Source organism: Neodiprion pinetum, chromosome 6 (assembly GCF_021155775.2).
Source record: "Neodiprion pinetum isolate iyNeoPine1 chromosome 6, iyNeoPine1.2, whole genome shotgun sequence".
Classification (NCBI taxonomy): domain Eukaryota; kingdom Metazoa; phylum Arthropoda; class Insecta; order Hymenoptera; family Diprionidae; genus Neodiprion; species Neodiprion pinetum.
Genome location: NC_060237.1, coordinates 1,040,472 through 1,057,764, shown reverse-complemented (window position 1 = coordinate 1,057,764; position 17,293 = coordinate 1,040,472). Strand labels below are relative to the sequence as shown.

Below are 17,293 nucleotides of genomic sequence, written 5' to 3'. Positions count from 1 at the left end.
TTCACTCTTTTTTCCTACTCTGAAATATTGCGTGGAGTCCAGCGCGTGTTTAACAATTCGGATAACTCGAAACCGCGCCACAATAAGTGTATATCTAACAAAAGTGCACAACGCTTTTATTAACGCTAGAACTACCAGACCAGTCAATATGACTGGTTTCGCAATTTCATTATAAAGTTCCCACTTCACGTTACATTTGTTTCCCGCACTGATGCGATCACTTTTACAACGATAACTAAATTAGTAATATAATGAATTTTATATTTGTTTTATTAGACTTGTTTTACAATTTCGTTTGAAAATTTCTACTTCATATTACATCACGTTCGAGTGTCAATAGATATCTAGATACAATACCGTGGTATTCGAATCCCCGCAAGGAGAAAAAAATTTTCATTCCTTACGGTCACCAGAAAATTATACAGTTGACTGAGTTACCTAGCGTTGTACAACGATTGTTATACGGTTTAAATATTTTCCCGAAGTGAAAGAAAATCTCTTACGTGAAACCATTTATAATAATTATTATCAATGGTTTGTCGGTATGGTAAATATTCTGGTTATTGCAAAGCATTGAAGCCGCTTGTTTATTTACAATCAATTTACTACAATTTTGCACTCGAATAAGCTCTTGACATCGATTTATTCTTGCAAAAATATCAATTTATCGCTATGTTTACAAGAAAAAACAAAAGAACAGTAACACCTATAACTTAGATTTTCTAGTTACGATTAGAAAACTAATTCTCATTCTGTACCCAAGAACAATATATTTTTTTTTTTCTCACAATATACGAAAAGTGGAAATAATTAAGGACTGTGAAGTAACCACGACTAGAAACGTCTCTCGGTGCAGAAAAACTGTGAGTAAATTCCCTCCGTTACGTCCACTGATTTCTCGTTACGGTGCGAATCGGTGATTCGCAATTCTTTCGCGGTGTTTTAATTCGAAAATGGAAAGCGCAATTTCGGTGGGTGCGGTTTATTGTCCGCTGTGTTTCCATCGGCCGGCCGCCTTGATATACGGCGTAAAATTTTCCGCAGTACACGGGATTGGATTACGAACCTCCAATGACGTGTAAAAATAGTTTTCCCTCATCGGATGCCCCTCGAACGGCGCCGAGTCGCAAATTATTGGCAAACGCCGGTGGGCTTGTATTTCAGCCTCGTTTGTTACACGCTCAGTTTAATTTCGTTTCAAAGACAGCAATACGTCTCCGGGCCTTCGCGGCATCTTTTCCTAGATTTCCACCAGTTTTTGACAAAACAGACGCGCCATTTTTCCGCGATACGATTTACGAAAGGCTCACCGAAAGTTGAAACAGAAGCGAAAGCTTTCTCCTCGAATGTCCTCCTCCTAATTTGTTGTCCACGGTTTTTCCAACTCCGGCACGGCGAGCCGATGAGCCTTTGTCGACGAAAGTTCGGATTAATCGCGATATCCTAACCAATGACGAGGTGCCGTGGGCAAGCAGGCGCAAGCTGTTTCATAAATTATTTATACCCACCTCCGTGTTCCTGGTGTAATCGACCGCGGCAGAAGCGAGCAATGATAACGTTACCGGATGACCGGACAGTGTCAAAGGGAAATTGAATGGGCCTCCATTGAACGCGGTATGCTTGCCCAGGGAATTGTTGCTTACGAGCGTTAGCCGAACGCACAACTGTGCATACACGAGTTCAAGCAGCATGGAAACGGTCCGACTTCTACACGCGAATCGGAGAGATCTGTGTATTAATTATAATAGTAGGTATTGAACGTAACGTAACGTAAGCAAGACATGCGAGTATGAATTACGTTAGGCTTAGAAAATTATCTGCAATTTTAGGGTCAAGTTCCAAACACTGTGGATGAGATATTATTTTTCAAGGGACGAGAGTTTCAAAAGGAGAAAAAAATGTATCTTCTTTTATTTTTTATCACAAAAAGTATTTACCGGTCACTGATAAACTGAAAGACGGAAACAAAAAAGAAAAATTCCCAAACAACAACTGGATTTTTATTATTTCAGTAGTCGAGCATCGATGGTTGCCCTTCAATTTCTTTTTTTTTACAACGTTTCTTTAATCGTGTACTATGCAGAAGTTTGAACTCGCGTATTTGAAATACATACGCGACTCTACGTGACGCTGACCAGGGATTCAAAAAATAAAAATGGGGGCGAAACTTCTATAGGAGACTCGAAGAATGAAAGGGGAGGATAAAAGGAGTGAATGAGGGAGAAAAAAAATTGCACGGCGTTGGGGAAGGGACTGGAATTGTTTCCTTTGTAAAATTTTAGCAGAGTGGTAATAGGTACTTGGCGAGCTTTTATCGCGAGCATAAAGAAATCCTTTGACTGTCATGAAATAAACTCTGTACCGACCCGCGGTAATTTTCACGATGGAATCCGGGATTTTCATCCCTCTCTCTTGTTCTGTTTCGGTTTTATATCGTTTATCTCCCTTTGTCGAGTGAAATTTTTTTCCTTTTTTTGTTTCTCAAAAATCACAAACTCACCCTTTCGTCGACAAATAGAAACGCGTCTTTTTATCCTTCTTCATTCGCATTGTTATCGCGCATTTGTTTCACATCGGATAATTTTTCTCTACATTCGTTGCAATCAACCGTCGTTTTCACCATCATTCAATTTTCCGATAGCCGATTTTATATCTTATATATACATCTATGTCTCTCACGTGTATACGTATACCATACATGTACAGATCTGCATGCGTACACGGAATTACGGATGGACACACAATCTATATATAGCATAACAATGTATACGTTTATAACGTATCCACGTACATATTAATGGGTATAAAAGTAGCCGGTCGCGTGACAAGGATGGATTAACAAAACAGCTCGCGAACATCCTTCGCCATGCGGAATTTTCCACGGTATAAATTGCATACATGATACACGTCTAAAATGTACATGATGTACGGGATGATGAATACGAGTATAAAGAAAGAGAAGCGAGCTGACCGCAAGAGCAACAAAAAGAAAAAAAAAGAAAAAGAAAAAGAACGAAAGAAAACGAGAAAATGAAAAGAACAAAGAATGAACGGCATTAAGCAATCGATAGACAAGTAGGTACGTAGAGTGGCGACGAACGTGAATCGAAATTAATATATCTAGGCGTGAGAAAAAATAAACTTACAGTATTGAAGAAGAAAACATTTGTCACTCGCGACACCGACGGCCGTGTATTTAATGCTCTGGTGATCGGTATTAAATCGACATCTGGTAAAACAATAATTGCCGGTAAGTTCAGCGCTGTGACATTAAAATGAAAATTGTACGGGTTATACGTATAACGTGGATTTGCAGGATTGAACGGGGTTTCGTTCAATAACGGATATCCTAACTCGATTCGACGGGATTACAGTTTGTTAAACTAATATCCGAACGAATCGCAGCGTCGTTTTCAAACAAGTGACATAAATGAATGTGAATAAAAAATCGAACTTTAGTCGTACCTCGAGAAAACCGTGGGTGCGGTAGGAATGATGTGAAAAGTAACGACGAATTTACTAAAAATGCAAGAAAGAACTATATTTACCAAAATTATAAGCAGAAACTTGGATACAGGTATAGATTTTTTAGCCCGAACATCTTTAAAACGGCAAAGCATCCGGTTCAACTTAACTCTGCCATAATTCATTTGACTCGTGAGACCGTTCTCAGCAATTCCACTGGGACCCTTTTATTATTCAGTTGATATCGTCGAGTATTCGAGTTTTCAATACTGCACCGATAGCAACATTGAGTTGACGGTAGAAAAAGTAAAAAATCAGTGTCGTTTCGATTTTAAAATCTTCGTAGCTTGCGAATATGTCAATAGGATAAATACTCATTGTCAATGCTGGAAGATCTAGTAATCCAACAAACAAAAATACAATTCACGTTCATCCAACGATAAGATTCCAGCGTTTCGGAGCTGCTGCGGGAATATCGAATAACGCCGAACGCCTCGGCGTGCCGAAGTTTAGGGGATCTTCGAGTTTAACGTTTGTTAATTCGACACGCCAAGGGAGGACTAACAATCAGCCTTAATTAGTGCAAATGCTAATTGCCCCGAGACTGTATACGCCAGAGTCTTTAACTCGACGAAGAAGACGCCGGTGGAGTCTTTGATCCAGCGGCGTGTTTCGAACGCTGCGAATCCTCCGCAGGGGCGGAGTGGCTGAATGTATATACGTATATGTGTAAATAAATATATATATATATATATACGTTTATGTGTGTGTGTGTGTGTGCGAATTCGAGTAACGAAGAGGCAATCAGGTAACCTGTTTATCGATGAGTTAACTCGGCGAGCTGTTTATCCGAGCAGAAATTTCCGACTCTCCTCTCTCCCAGATAACTTGCGATCCATTCATCCATCAATCCATCCATCCATCCTTCGATTCCTACCAAAGTAGGCTCTTTACCTCGCCGCGAATCCGGCTGTGGCTGGCTGCCGCATTCTATTGCTAGAATTTCAACCTATCCAAGCTGGTATCTCGACATTTCCCCGGACAGACCTTTCGCCGTATACGTCCCTCGGGATTTCGGACGCCGCTGCGCAAGGAAACCGAACTCCGAATTTACCCTGAAATAACTTTTAGTTCAAACCGAGACCCGAATAGCCTCCTCTTTACCGCGCAGGACAGAAAAGTAATAAAATTGTTTAATTAAAAAAAAAAAAAAAAAACCATGTACGAAGGGTGAGAGAATATCCGGATCTGACATAGATAACGAAATCCGAGAAAAAAAAATTGTTCGGAATCGAGACGATCGAGAATTTACAGAACACGTCCGTTGGGGGTTGAAAATGTTCATTAATTTCCGATATCAAGCAACGTACGCATGATGCGTGTGTCGTGAAATAGGTAAAATACGTACAGTAGCTCCGAAGTGGATCGTGAATTTACATCCAGCGAAGAATCCCTTGCTTTTATTCCCCAAAGCGTGTACATACGATTGCATGCTGAACGTGTAGATTTACATACATACATACATACATCCATGTACCATACTCCGCATAGCGAAGTTGGAGAGAGTCGCAATGAATAAAGAACGTCTTTCTATTTGGTTGAAACGTATTGTTATCGTTCCACACCTGTCAGGTTTTTTTCACCAGGCGGGAATATTCTCAGCGGTAGAAAGTGAGGGAGGAAGCGAAGAAAGAGGTCGGGAAGGAAGAGAGAGAAAAAATCACACGAATGCAAAAAAATTTCCACCAACTTTTGCCCCCAGCTAATATATGTACATGTATGTATGTATTTATGTATGTACAAGCTCCGGGGTCGAGTGAAAATAGGCAATAGGCCTGCGGGTCCGGCTCGTGCTGCACAATCCGAGTGTATCTTGCCTAGTTCAATTTTGTTGAGTGCTTCGAAGCGGAATGCCAAAGTACCGAAACTAGTTTTGTCACAGTCGTCCTGGGAAATGCAGAAAAATTCGCGCTCCTTCCGCAACACGCTGTATCACTAGACAGTGATATGAATCGTCATCCAGTTGTCGCGGTGAATAGAATAGATCAAAATTAACGCGCCTTTTCTGTTGCGATTTTTTAAAGATCAAAGTAGACTTTGTCCGATCGTGTCGACGGTTGAGAAAAGTGTAGAGAATCAAAAACGATCCCATTTAGTTCGACTTCCTCCGCTTCCTCGGATTTTTATTATATCCCTCTAAGAAGACTTCGGGCGATATGAAAACCAAAGGTTATTGGATCGAGCCAGATGCACGATCCGGAATATCTAGACTCGGATCCACGCGAATAAAATCGATTCCCGATGCGGGGGGTGAAGGGCCAACCGTCCCCGGGATATTAGATCGAAATTATGCCCAAGTTATACCGGATTCTTGATGGGTCGGTATTTTATTGATACATGTATTTATGTAAGGAGCCGAAATCCGTGCAGTTTGTGGTGAACGACTCGCACCGAGAGTGTTCACGGGGAGAAAAATTACAAAACAAAGGGGGGGGGGGGGGGGGGGGGAGCGAGCAGGATGAAAGTCGCTTTGAAAAGGGCGATTAAAACTGCAAAAGGTCCTCGGCGTGTCCGTGGAAAATTCAGCCGTAGCGTTGGACGCTTCGCCCGAAAGTCGATTCGCGTTCGTACCGACAATTCCGTCGTTAAAAATTTGATAAAAACACCGTGGGCGAGAAAAAGGGCGCATGGAAGACGCGGGCGCGAGGGAGAACTTCTTGAAACGGAATAAAGCGGTGTGCATGGGTAATAATTCATTCCCCTTCATCCGGAAAAACCGGTGGTCATATCCGCGTTACGCTACAAGCGGGGAAAGTTAGGAGAGAGATGGAATTCGCGATCCGTGTTTTACGAAAAAGCGGAAACGAAGAAGCAGCCGCAGACTTTCGCGCAATTTTCAAAGTGCTAGCATTGCAATGCATATTATTGTCGCCATATTTTGTGAATTCAACAATTCTTTCGATACGTTCGTTTTCTGTTCACGTCCTTCCTTCACCATCGTTTTTCGTACATCTGACTTGGCCGATTTTCGTTTTCATTCGCCTTCTTTTTTTTTTTTCTTCTTCTCCCTTCCTTCGCTCGGCCATTTCGCAATTAGCCGACGAGTTGGCTAATTGCTGTGATATATATATATATATATATAAACGTACATACGTTACTGTTTTAGTAATGGCGAGATAAAGCGAGTGAAGAAAGAAAACACAGCGTACGGTTAGATATTGTGTATTAGGTCTGTTTTTACCAAAGGGTACGCCGTTGTGCAAGCAAACCTGTAAAATAACACGAAGCTAATTCATTACCCTCGCCACCTTTTGACCTCGATTTACCTTCTCCGTGTTCGCGAATTATATTGCAAATGTTATACTCCAGCGGTCTTTCTTTAAAGAGGGAAAATAATCGAGAAAACCGAAAACTCCCTCCGCATGACTAATTCGCTAAGCAATTCGATAATATGATACCTCTCTCTGAAAATTTGATCCCTGTTACGCGGAATTTTATTACCTACGGAAAGTGAAATTTGACGCTTTAAGAATCAATATATCCGTTCATTTACGGACCGTTATTTTTTCGTCCGCCTGTTGATACATCGCACACGTCATAGTTTAATTACCGAAGAACGGATACAGGCAGTTACACGACACCGATCGCATTTCAACGGAAGAAATTTATAGAGCTGAAAAGGTCTCCATTTTTTTTTTCTCCCCTATTCTTACACCGGTGATTTATCAAGCAGATAAATTACGCCTCACGTGAATTAGTTTTTTTCATTTCCGAGGACACGGGACAGCGATATATATATACATATACATACTACATAAGCCGTGTGTCCCAAGGACCCGATGATTCTGCTAGCTGCAAAAACGTTTCTCACAGTCTAGTAAATTGCTAAATTTTTTAACGATCAATTTCTTCACAAATTCTCTGTTATAACTTCTCTCGGGACTTTTCTCCACAAGTTCACAATTGTCGTTACTAGCCTGCGCCAATTAACAACAGCCCTATAGAAATGCTGCATCGATCAGTAGGAGTAAGGAGTGAAAAATTAAACAGACAAGAATAAAACCGATGGCCCACATTCGAAAATGGAATAAGGATAATATCCTTTGTGTTGAAAGTTCGATTCGCCTTTGTGCGTGTATATATATATATATATATATATATATATATATATATATATATATATATATATATATGTATTTAACTATCCTTTTTCAAACGGGCTTGAAAAGGGTATCGCTTTGTTATTCGTTAGCGAATTTCTTCCTTTCTTGCTAATTCGGAATAAATCTACCGGTGAGCAATGATTACGTTATAATTCACCGGCAGCAGCTCAGCGATCCGAAACGATCCTTAGGGGCGGGTTTGCATCGCCCTTCGGACTTTGTTTATACCTTGTTTGCATCGAACGAACGGATAAAAGAGCCGCATCTATTCGATCTATCGATCGATCGAGGAGGAATATTCGGCATCAAAATACAGTACGATAATAAAGGATCGCGCAGTCCTGCGGTAATCGAGCGAAGGGGCGATAAAGTAACGCTGAGGGCTCATGATATATTCATCCCTCGCATATTTCAAACTCGGTTATCTTCGCTTGACCACAACGCGATAGCTTATGTAGGCCAAACAAACAGCAGAACAAGGCGTAAGGGTGGCTTGATATAATAATAACGTTTAGCCTTCGTACGTCGAGTCGTCGGTGAAAATTATTATCATCTATGGGATTCGACGCAGCCATTTCCCTCTCGTATCTTCACAATTATTCTTTGGATACCCACACGCACGTTATTTCTTTCTACTTTTCCGAGAGAATTTCCCTCGTATCTTTCGACATGATTCACGCACTCCGTAAAGGGATAATTGTTCGGAATTTTTACACCTCGACTCCTTAAAAGCTTTTCAGCGCATAATAAAAACGAGAGACGTTTCATTAAATACACGAAATGACAATTTATATTCAAGCATGAATCGTCCCCGGCAAGATTATTCGCGGAATCGCATCTCTCGCGATAATCTGAAAGTCAAATAATGCGCGAGGACCCTCTTAATTTCCGTATCTGCAGGGCTCAAGTTCGTTTCTCGCGTCGAAAGTACACACGGATATTTATACCGAAATCCGTCGGACAGCCCGACCTGATTTGCACGGTTCTTTGCGCGAGTAGGAAAAGGTATATTTATAGATATGCACAGTTACAGTGCGGATCTATATTTTGGCGCCACGGAGTCGAAAACCAAGAGTCCGCTAACGAGCACAGTTTTCTCATACGGTAGCTAGATTCGTCGGGTTTATTCGGGGAAAGCGACATGCGGGCGTGACATCGATATCGAGTCACCGGAATTACCTCGGCAAGTGTGGCGAAGAAGGAAAAGGCTCGTAGCTTCTGTCGCTCTATCGGATTTTCGAGAACAATTATCGCGAGGGGAGGGAGGAGGGCTGAAAGGATTTCATTTCGGGAAGATCCTGCAAATTTTCGACACTGAAAGCTTCAAGCTCCGTGCTTTTAGCCGCGACGTGTCAGTTGACTCTCGTCTCGCCAAATTACGTCGTTTTCGCGACATTATAATTGATCTCAATTCTTACTACAGTCGTTGAATAGGAAATAAACGCACGCACTATTACCGCAAGTCTTTCGGGAATTCAAAAATTATACATTCTTCAATTTTCCTCGTTTCATTAGATAATTGGATACCCGTGAGAAAATGTACACCTTACTACTTCTTGCCTGAAATTATAAGTACCTTTTTCGATTGAACCAATTATCGTATTATTATTGCTACGGTAGACGATATTGCGAAGTCAACAAATTGGAATAATTTTCAAAACGAGCAGCCAATTATTCGTCACTTTCCTTACTCACCTAATTTATCGAAGTTGCTTATATATGTTGGGAAAACAATAAACTCGACGACCTCGCTTCTTTGAATTTGTATTGTATGTAATAAATAAATTCCGTCTTTATTTTCCACTCATTACTCCTAAGAACCATATCGAGCGAATTGTGTTTTCGGGCAATCAGAGATTTGACATACCGTTATTATAAAATCACGATATAGTCGCAATATCGTTTCTGAGGTGGTTACCGAAAAAATCGACGAAACAGACTTTCAAGAACGAATTACTAAGCGGTTCGTAGAAACGATGAGAAATTTTCGTTCCACTAAGACCGTCCTGTTTTCCAGACAGTCTTCCAAACACGTATCTCATGAAAATGCATGAAACGAGGTATAATCCCCCTCCCCCTCAAAAAAAAAAAAAAAAATTAAATAAAATAAAAAAACAACGACACGGCGAAGACGCGAGAAGGAAAGGCGATTCGATCGAGTACTCACACTGTGAAGTGGTAGACAAAACAAATCCATCCGCCGGGATGTTCGAGGAAGACGTACAACCGTTCCTGAAAAGTTTTCCCCTTCTTGTGATGAAACACGTACTTGGCCTTGAAGGCCTGATCAATGGGAAGATATATGGGGTAGTAGGGGTCGGGGACGCCCCTCTGATCGGTGCCGGGCTCCTCGCCGACTCCGTCGTCGACGGTGTCGTCGATCATGTCGTCGGCGAGTTTCTTCCTCCTGTGTTTCCGCTTCATCGGAGTCGGCACCCTCTTGTGGTGAGCCTCGCCGAATCGGGGGCTGCGGAACCTCCGCAGGAAGGTGAAGCGCCTCGACGTCTCCTCCTCGCCGCCTCCGTTGTCCGTGTCCTCCGTCTCGCTGCCCGGCGTCTTAAGGGCGACGTCTTCCGTTTCACCGCCGGCGACGAGCTCGTCTTCGCTACCCTGGAGGGCCGCGTAAGCCGCGGCAGCGCTGTACCTCTTTTCCGTCAACCTCGAGGACTGTTGCTGCTGCTGGCGGTCCTTACTTCGGGGAAGATTTTCGCTGGCGAATCCGTGACCTAGGAATTCCCGGGTCAGTTCAAGGGGATCGTATTCCAACCCACTTTGGACAGGGAAATTAACTTTGGGGACGGTTTTCATCGATATTGTCGGTTTTCTGAGCTTGGGATTCGTTTCGCAGATGCAACGCGATCGTTCAATCGATGCGAGAAATATTTTAAAAGCTTTGTATACTCCTCGATTTTCCAACTGTTCAAGAAGATTCGAAACGCAGCACACCGTGGTCCAGTTTTATTAAACAGTCAATTTTCTAAAACTCGTCACACTGTTCAGGGTTCGAAGCTTGGATCCTAGCAGCTTTCCGTCGTCTATGACCGTAATCTTCTAACGGTGTATCGAACATGACTGCTACAACCGGTAATCACATTTCGAACAGTACAAAAGAGATTTTGATATTGTCGCGAAGTTGAAGTAAGTCACGGAACATCGGGAAGAAATTCATTATTTTCCAATTTCAGAAACATTTTCAAGAATTTGGCTTTTCGAAAATATGAGCATATGTTTGGTTCGGTATGGTTTACCAAATTCTAATGGTGCGTCGTAACGTTTTTTTTTCTATGTTCCTTTTTTTTGTTTTTTTTTCTCAACAGTCACCGTTACGTCAACGTTCGTAACTTTAACCGCGTGTAATTTCAGGCGAGGAACCCTGTAAACTTTTGCGAATATCAGCTGCAACGTACGTACATCACCGCGTGTGAAACTTTGGAATTGCGATTAGAAGCGTGCAGAGTATAACGGAGAGTTGAACGTATCAAGTTTCTCCGCGCAGCGTCGCTTGTCTCGAAGCGATTTTCCACCCCTGTAATCACTGTCAGTGCACAGCTGACGACCCAGGAGGGCGAGTGAAACCAATTCCCGATCCAACGCTTGTTCGCAGTGCGTCTGTACAGTTTTCGAAACTATATTCCTTCAACAACTTGTCGGCAAGTAATGATCGCTTAAGCACAGTGACACAGGGTTCGACTCTTCGCTCCTTTTATCGATTCATTCGAGCGTGACGACTGAGTAAAGACTGGTATAGAAGTTTGTTTTGTCTGCATGTTGATTCGCCGGTGTCTCGTATTAAACCAAGACCGTTGGTAGTCTGGAATTCCAGAAATTAAGCTGACGCATCGCCAAGTTTCGCGAAAATTTACCTCAGCGACGATTCTGGTCTAACCTACTTTCTTTCTTTCTTTATTTTTTTGTTTTTTTGTCCCACTTCTTTTTTGCTTATCATTTCTACCGAGTACCTCCAAACCGTTCCTTTCTTTCAAGACTCAAGTTTTTCTCGTTTATTCTCTGCTAGCAAAAATTGAGTTTGACGTAATCGAGCGTTTTTTGACACAAGCGCGATTCCATCGACGAAGAATGAGCGCAGTGAGGCAAGTTTTGGCGAGGATTTCGAGGTCGGCATCGTAATTGCTTCGTGATTGACGTTTCGGATGTTCGAAGGGATTCCCTTTCCTCGGGAAATTACCCGTGCGAGTGGAAATTTTTCGGACAGCAAGGCACGCGGCTTGTCCGCGATCCCAATAACGTTGCGAAGACGATACTGGGCGGAAAATCGCTGTCTGTCCGCGGAAATTGATTGTATTCCTAGGTTGGGCCGTTCCGTTAATTCCTCCTCCGCAATCAGTGACACGCCGCTTCGCGAACGTTATTCCGACGCCTCTGTGCAAGCTCGTAATTCATTCCCCGGGGAGAGGGAGAAATAAAAAGCACCGCACGATACACTCGCCGTCTGATTATTTCGCGATGAAATTAACACGCGGTTAAAACAAGCCAACGCCTCGAGTGTTGGTCGAAACCGCGGCCAGCCATAAATTATGCAAATCTACCGCGTGTAAATATTCGAGTTCACCGCTGCCTCGACGAATCGTTTCTAAATTTTGCGCTCCTCCCGTTTTTGACCCTCGCTAAAATCGCTTGCATATTTTATCGCGTCACCACGGACGAGGTCGGAGACAGTCGAACGCTGTCGGATGTGTCGCGAGCCGATGGAAAGTCACTCGGCAAGTTCCTGATTCGCGGTCCGATTACCTGAGACAGAAATTCCGGTCTTGGTATCACCGCGTCACAATTCGGACGTTCGAAAGTCTCGACGTTTCCAAAGTTGAAAGTTGTCCCAGCTCCGATATCCGTGCAGAGATTGGGTTGAACTTACTCGACGCGGTAATGATTTTACGGATTTTCTGCTCAGATCGTAACGCGACTTGAACAGATTCTCTTGAACGACGAGAAGCAAAAAAAAAAAAAATAAAAATTTTGAAGCAAGTTAACAAGTTAAAAGAGACAGAACGCGAATCGAGTACTTTCAGGTCAGTTATTCCAAAACCAGATTACACTTCAAACGATGTCAAACACTTTTCTTCCATTCAATCGTCGCGAATCAGCCTCAACGAGAATGTTGGTATAAAAAAAAAAAAAAGAAAAAAAACTCTGTGCGCGAATTTTTACAACGTCGGATACGGAAAATGTATCGGTAGGTGTACTCTTGTACCCACATGATGTGCCAATCGCAAATTCGTGACGACGTTAAATACGAAACAGCTTGGTATACAAGGCAGGTACTCGACTTCTTTTTCGATCATAATAAAACGGGTTTATTCCCTCGTCAATGAATTTATAAGGGAGGGAGCGTGCACGTTTATTTCACCTTTCGCGCTAATATCGGGGGAAAGAGAGAGAGAGAGAAAAGTAAAAAAAAAAAGGAAAAAGAAAAACGAACCATCCGGCAGAAATTTCGATTCTGATAAATGATCTAGTGAATCGGTAACGACCGAACTCGCGGTTCTCCGATTATCTGCCAAAATTCTATTTATAGAACCCGGGTCTGAAATAATTCAAGCCATTTTCTCTACCACTCTCTACCTTCGTCAGAAATTGTTTAACATCGGAAATGGATACCCATCGCTTCCCCCGTCTTCATCAACCGAGACCCGGAATCGAAGAACTCGCGATACCCGAATCACGATCCGAAAACTTGCCAATTACCCCGCGTCAATTAACTTCTCCGCTATGATGTTTCAAATTCTCCTTTATCTACTCGGCAGGACTTACTCTCGTTTTTATTATTGTACAAAACTGATGAAAGCGAGCGAAACGATATCGTAAAAGAAAATTGAACTCTGAGGCAAACGACAAGTTTACGCGAACTAAATTTTCTACCTCGGTATTTACGCGGATTGGGGTCGATATGAAGAGCTCTAAATACCTCGTTCAGGGTAAAAATATGAGACGCGGTGAGCTGCGGTTAACACGGGAGAAGCGACGCAAAGTGTACGTAGCTTTAGAACGTTTGAAACTTTTTTTTCAATTTACTTGAAAAGCTTTTTAGACGAGGCGCGGTCTCAAATCTGGGGCAATCTTTCCTTGCTCTCGCTCTCCCCCCCCCCCCCCCCCCTTTCTTACTCTCTGTACGCTATGTGTACCTAGGTTGCGTCCTCGCGGCTTTTCTTTCTTCATAATCGTTACTCGTCGTCAGTTTATCCCGACTACGCGATACGAAGCGAAGAGCCTCGGACGTACGGCTAACTTTTGCAATTTCCCACCGCTTTAAATTCCGAGTTTTCCCCCGAAAACGCGTTCCTCGGTACATCGTAGTTTTTTTCTTCACTAATAACGATTTTTAGTCCTCTTTTGCTTTTTTATTTCGCATGAACTCGCATGAGCTGGTAACAGGCTTCGCGAACAATGCCGTTGCATCTACGCGTATAACGTAATCCGTGATACCGTGCACAAGATTGCACTTTGAAAGGGAATATTTTCAAAAGACTGGAACGCCTCGAATGGATTGATTCCATTCGAACATTCATTCGCAAGCTCTTTATTCAAGTATAATATATTCCAGGCTCTGGTTGAGTATTGTCATCGAATCAACCAGTCGATTTAGCAAGAGGAACATCATTGAATTTTCGCTGATGTTTCGTCCACTAAAACGGAATCGATGGTCTTTGAAAAACAATTTTTGCAAACAGAAAGAAATCAGCAGATGCTGGTAATAGAAAACCACTGATTTAATTTTAAATCCGTATCATCTGAAAACCAAGCATCGAATTTGATTCTCGAGAAACAATTTTCCGCGTTCGCTTTGCATCCACGCTGAATATACTCGAAAAATTTATCATCGAACGTGATTGTTAGAATATATCCCTCCGAGAATAACACCAGTTGTCAAAAAACGTTCCCTCTCACCAAGTTGGGGTTAAAAATCGTATCCTCGAATCGCAAGCTCAACTTCAAGGTTCTCGACAGACGGACCCGAGCCGATTTCCCCGACCGCACAGACCATCCTCAAAATTTGTACCTGCCGTCGCGCATTTTTTATAATTCTCCTGAGCCGCCTGGCAATTGGCGTGATGATATTGACCGGAGGATTGCTGCTGGTGTTGTTGCAGTTGCGGATGAAATCCAAGGTGGGGTGAATTTTGTTGCAGCTGTCGGTGCTGCTGTTCCTGATGCTGTTGCTGGTTGATCGGGGCCTTCGTAACGCTAAGGACGAGGTCCTCGCGTGATGGAACGATCCTGGTGAGCTGCCTGCTCTGCCGGAACAGGGTTTCCTGTTCGCCGCGGTTCATTTTGAGGCGGGTCGACGCTCTTTCAAGGATAAAGGTGCCTTGCCGGGAGTAGTCGGCTGGTCCAGGTCGACCGGGGCCGCTGCCTAAGAGGACGGCGTGCAGCATCCCGAAGCCGGGAGGTCGGCATCCGGAGGGCCGATGAACCGCGATGGTACCGAAGAGCGACGAACCATGGCAACCGCGAGTGGCTGGGGAAGCACCGCCGATCTCTCGCCGCGTTACGTTTTTCCAAATTTACAACGAAGCTGGGCAAGGGAACCGGGAATCGGGAACCGAACGAGCAGGTACGAAAGAAAGGCGACCCTCGACAGCCGCGATGGCCTTTCGCCCCGCCTCACCTGAGGACCTTCTTGAACAGGTCGACGCTACCCAACCTTTTGCGGGCGAAGCGGAATCCCGCGTTTCGCATTATCAACGTCAAACAACCACCGATCCGTGACCGAATTTTTCCGGGCACGCCACCGTCGTACGTAATTTTCCTCAAGGTCATCTATGCGGTTGCTTTTCCGAAACCCCAATCCTCCCTCCTCTTAATTACAATATCTGTTGAAACTCAAATTATTGCCTCCAGCTTCTGGGCGAATGTATAATATAACGATTATTATTATTATTCTTGTTGTTATTGTTGTTATTATTATTATTCTTGTTGTTATTGTTATTATTATTATTATTATTATTATTATTATTATTATTATTATTATTATTATTATTATTATTATTATTATTATTATTATTATTATTATTATACAATTACGGCTTTAATAATTTAATAGACATGCACTAAATTCATCCATTTGTTTCACCGCAACGATTCACTCTTACGTTTAGTCTCACATTTACGACTTTTTTGTTATCTTCTTTCTTCCCCTCTTTGCACTTGAATGATTGCTTGTGTTGATTATAAATTATTGCTTAGCGTTGAATTTTCACGTTTATTATATACGTGTAATCACAGAACGGTTGCATATCGGTGCCGGTTTCTCGATCATTCTCGATCGTCCGGCGTAACGATCGACGCCGATAAAAATATCAGGAAATACGAAAAAAAAAAAAAAAAAAGTGTGAAAAACAAAACAGACCAGAAAAAAATAAATAAAAAATAAACACGAGTAAATCCGGGCCTCAACGACTCCGTTTCCAGGATTTTTTCGAGGTCGTTACTCGGCACCCGTCGACTCTAATCGCGACCCATGCATCAGCGCGGTCCGACGATGAGCGCCGTTTGACCTTTCGCATGTTTCGATCCCGCCTCCCCCCCCCCCCACCCCCCCCTGCTCCCGCGCGCTTTGGATAATTCGGGGTGAAAAAAGCGCGACCCCTTGACGTTCTGTCACTCGATTCACCCTGAGCTTCTCGCGCTCTCTTCCCTTCTGATCTCGAACTCGAAATGGGAGAAAAAGAGCCAAAACTACGGAGCACGCGGAGCGAAAAAAGCGCCCTCGACGGATCGCGCGTCGCGAGGAGGGTGAAGATCAGCTTGCGAATCCGGCTCCAACATCTCCAAGAATTTTTACAATCATAAGAAAACTTTGACCATTCGGAGGTTTGAAATGAAAAAAGTTGGCGACTCGGCTCGACGCGGCGCGTTGATGTTACCGGGGCTGCGGCCCGCAACCAACTGTGGCTTTGCACCCCTCGCTAGTTCGAGCTTTCGCCGCGTTTCACTCCGGGGATGATCTGGCGCCACTGCCACCCCCGAATTTCCCTCCTGTCCTTCCCCACGTTCAGCTGCGTCTAAGAAACCCGAAATTCCCGCGGTACGATCCTGAAATTTCGTTCCGTGCTTTTTACGTTTTCAGGTATTCGAGAGACGCGATATTTTGTTCGTGTATAAAAATGATGAAAATGACAATAATAACATGTTTGGACGTGCCGTGGATATTTCTATCTATCAAGTTTCCGACATTGTTTCTCTCTCTTTCTCTCTCTTCAATCGTTATTTCATTTTCGTCTTCACCGAGATCGATCTCTGTTTATTTGATCAGATTAAATCTTACCTCATTTCTGTTCACTTCCTTTTTTCACGTATTATTTGCCTCTCACGATACATCGCTACTTTTCTCTGTCGCATCTGTTTGTTCAACATCGCCACGAAGAATAAATTATACATGTATCTATCTCTGGTTCATACGAGCTAAAAATTCCACCGATTGGATTTCCTTTTCTTTCTTTTCAGTTATCCAGAAATCTACTAATTTTGAATCGAAGTCATAGAATACAGAGGTAACATCAACGTTACGCAAGATGGAGAAACAAATGGATGATAAAAATGCAAAAACAGCGGCTGTCTGTGGCGAGGAAAGAGACGCGCGGAGAATTCGGATCACGAATATCTTTAACAGGGGTTCGGGAGAATTAAATGGGGGTTTGAACGGGTTA

The 17,293-nt window shown here is 43.0% G+C and overlaps 1 protein-coding gene across 6 annotated transcripts in view; it reads right to left on the bottom strand.

The window, feature by feature from the left end:
- KCNQ (KCNQ potassium channel) overlaps positions 1–17,293 on the bottom strand; it is a 129,927-nt gene that overhangs the window by 62,327 nt on the left and 50,307 nt on the right. For 2 of the 6 annotated variants that reach the window (XM_069137283.1, XM_069137284.1), the window contains exons 1-2: positions 14,644–15,571; positions 9,796–10,354 (exon numbers count right to left, since the gene is read on the bottom strand). The exons of 1 other annotated variant lie outside the window; for it this stretch is intronic. In XM_069137283.1, the coding sequence (XP_068993384.1) occupies positions 9,796–10,354; positions 14,644–15,019 (935 nt within the window). In that variant the 5' untranslated portion in view covers positions 15,020–15,571. Of the gene's footprint in view, positions 1–9,795; positions 10,355–14,643; positions 15,574–17,293 lie in introns of those variants that run through there. 3 more of the 6 variants (XM_069137285.1, XM_046633051.2, XM_046633056.2) reach the window with 3 other exon arrangements.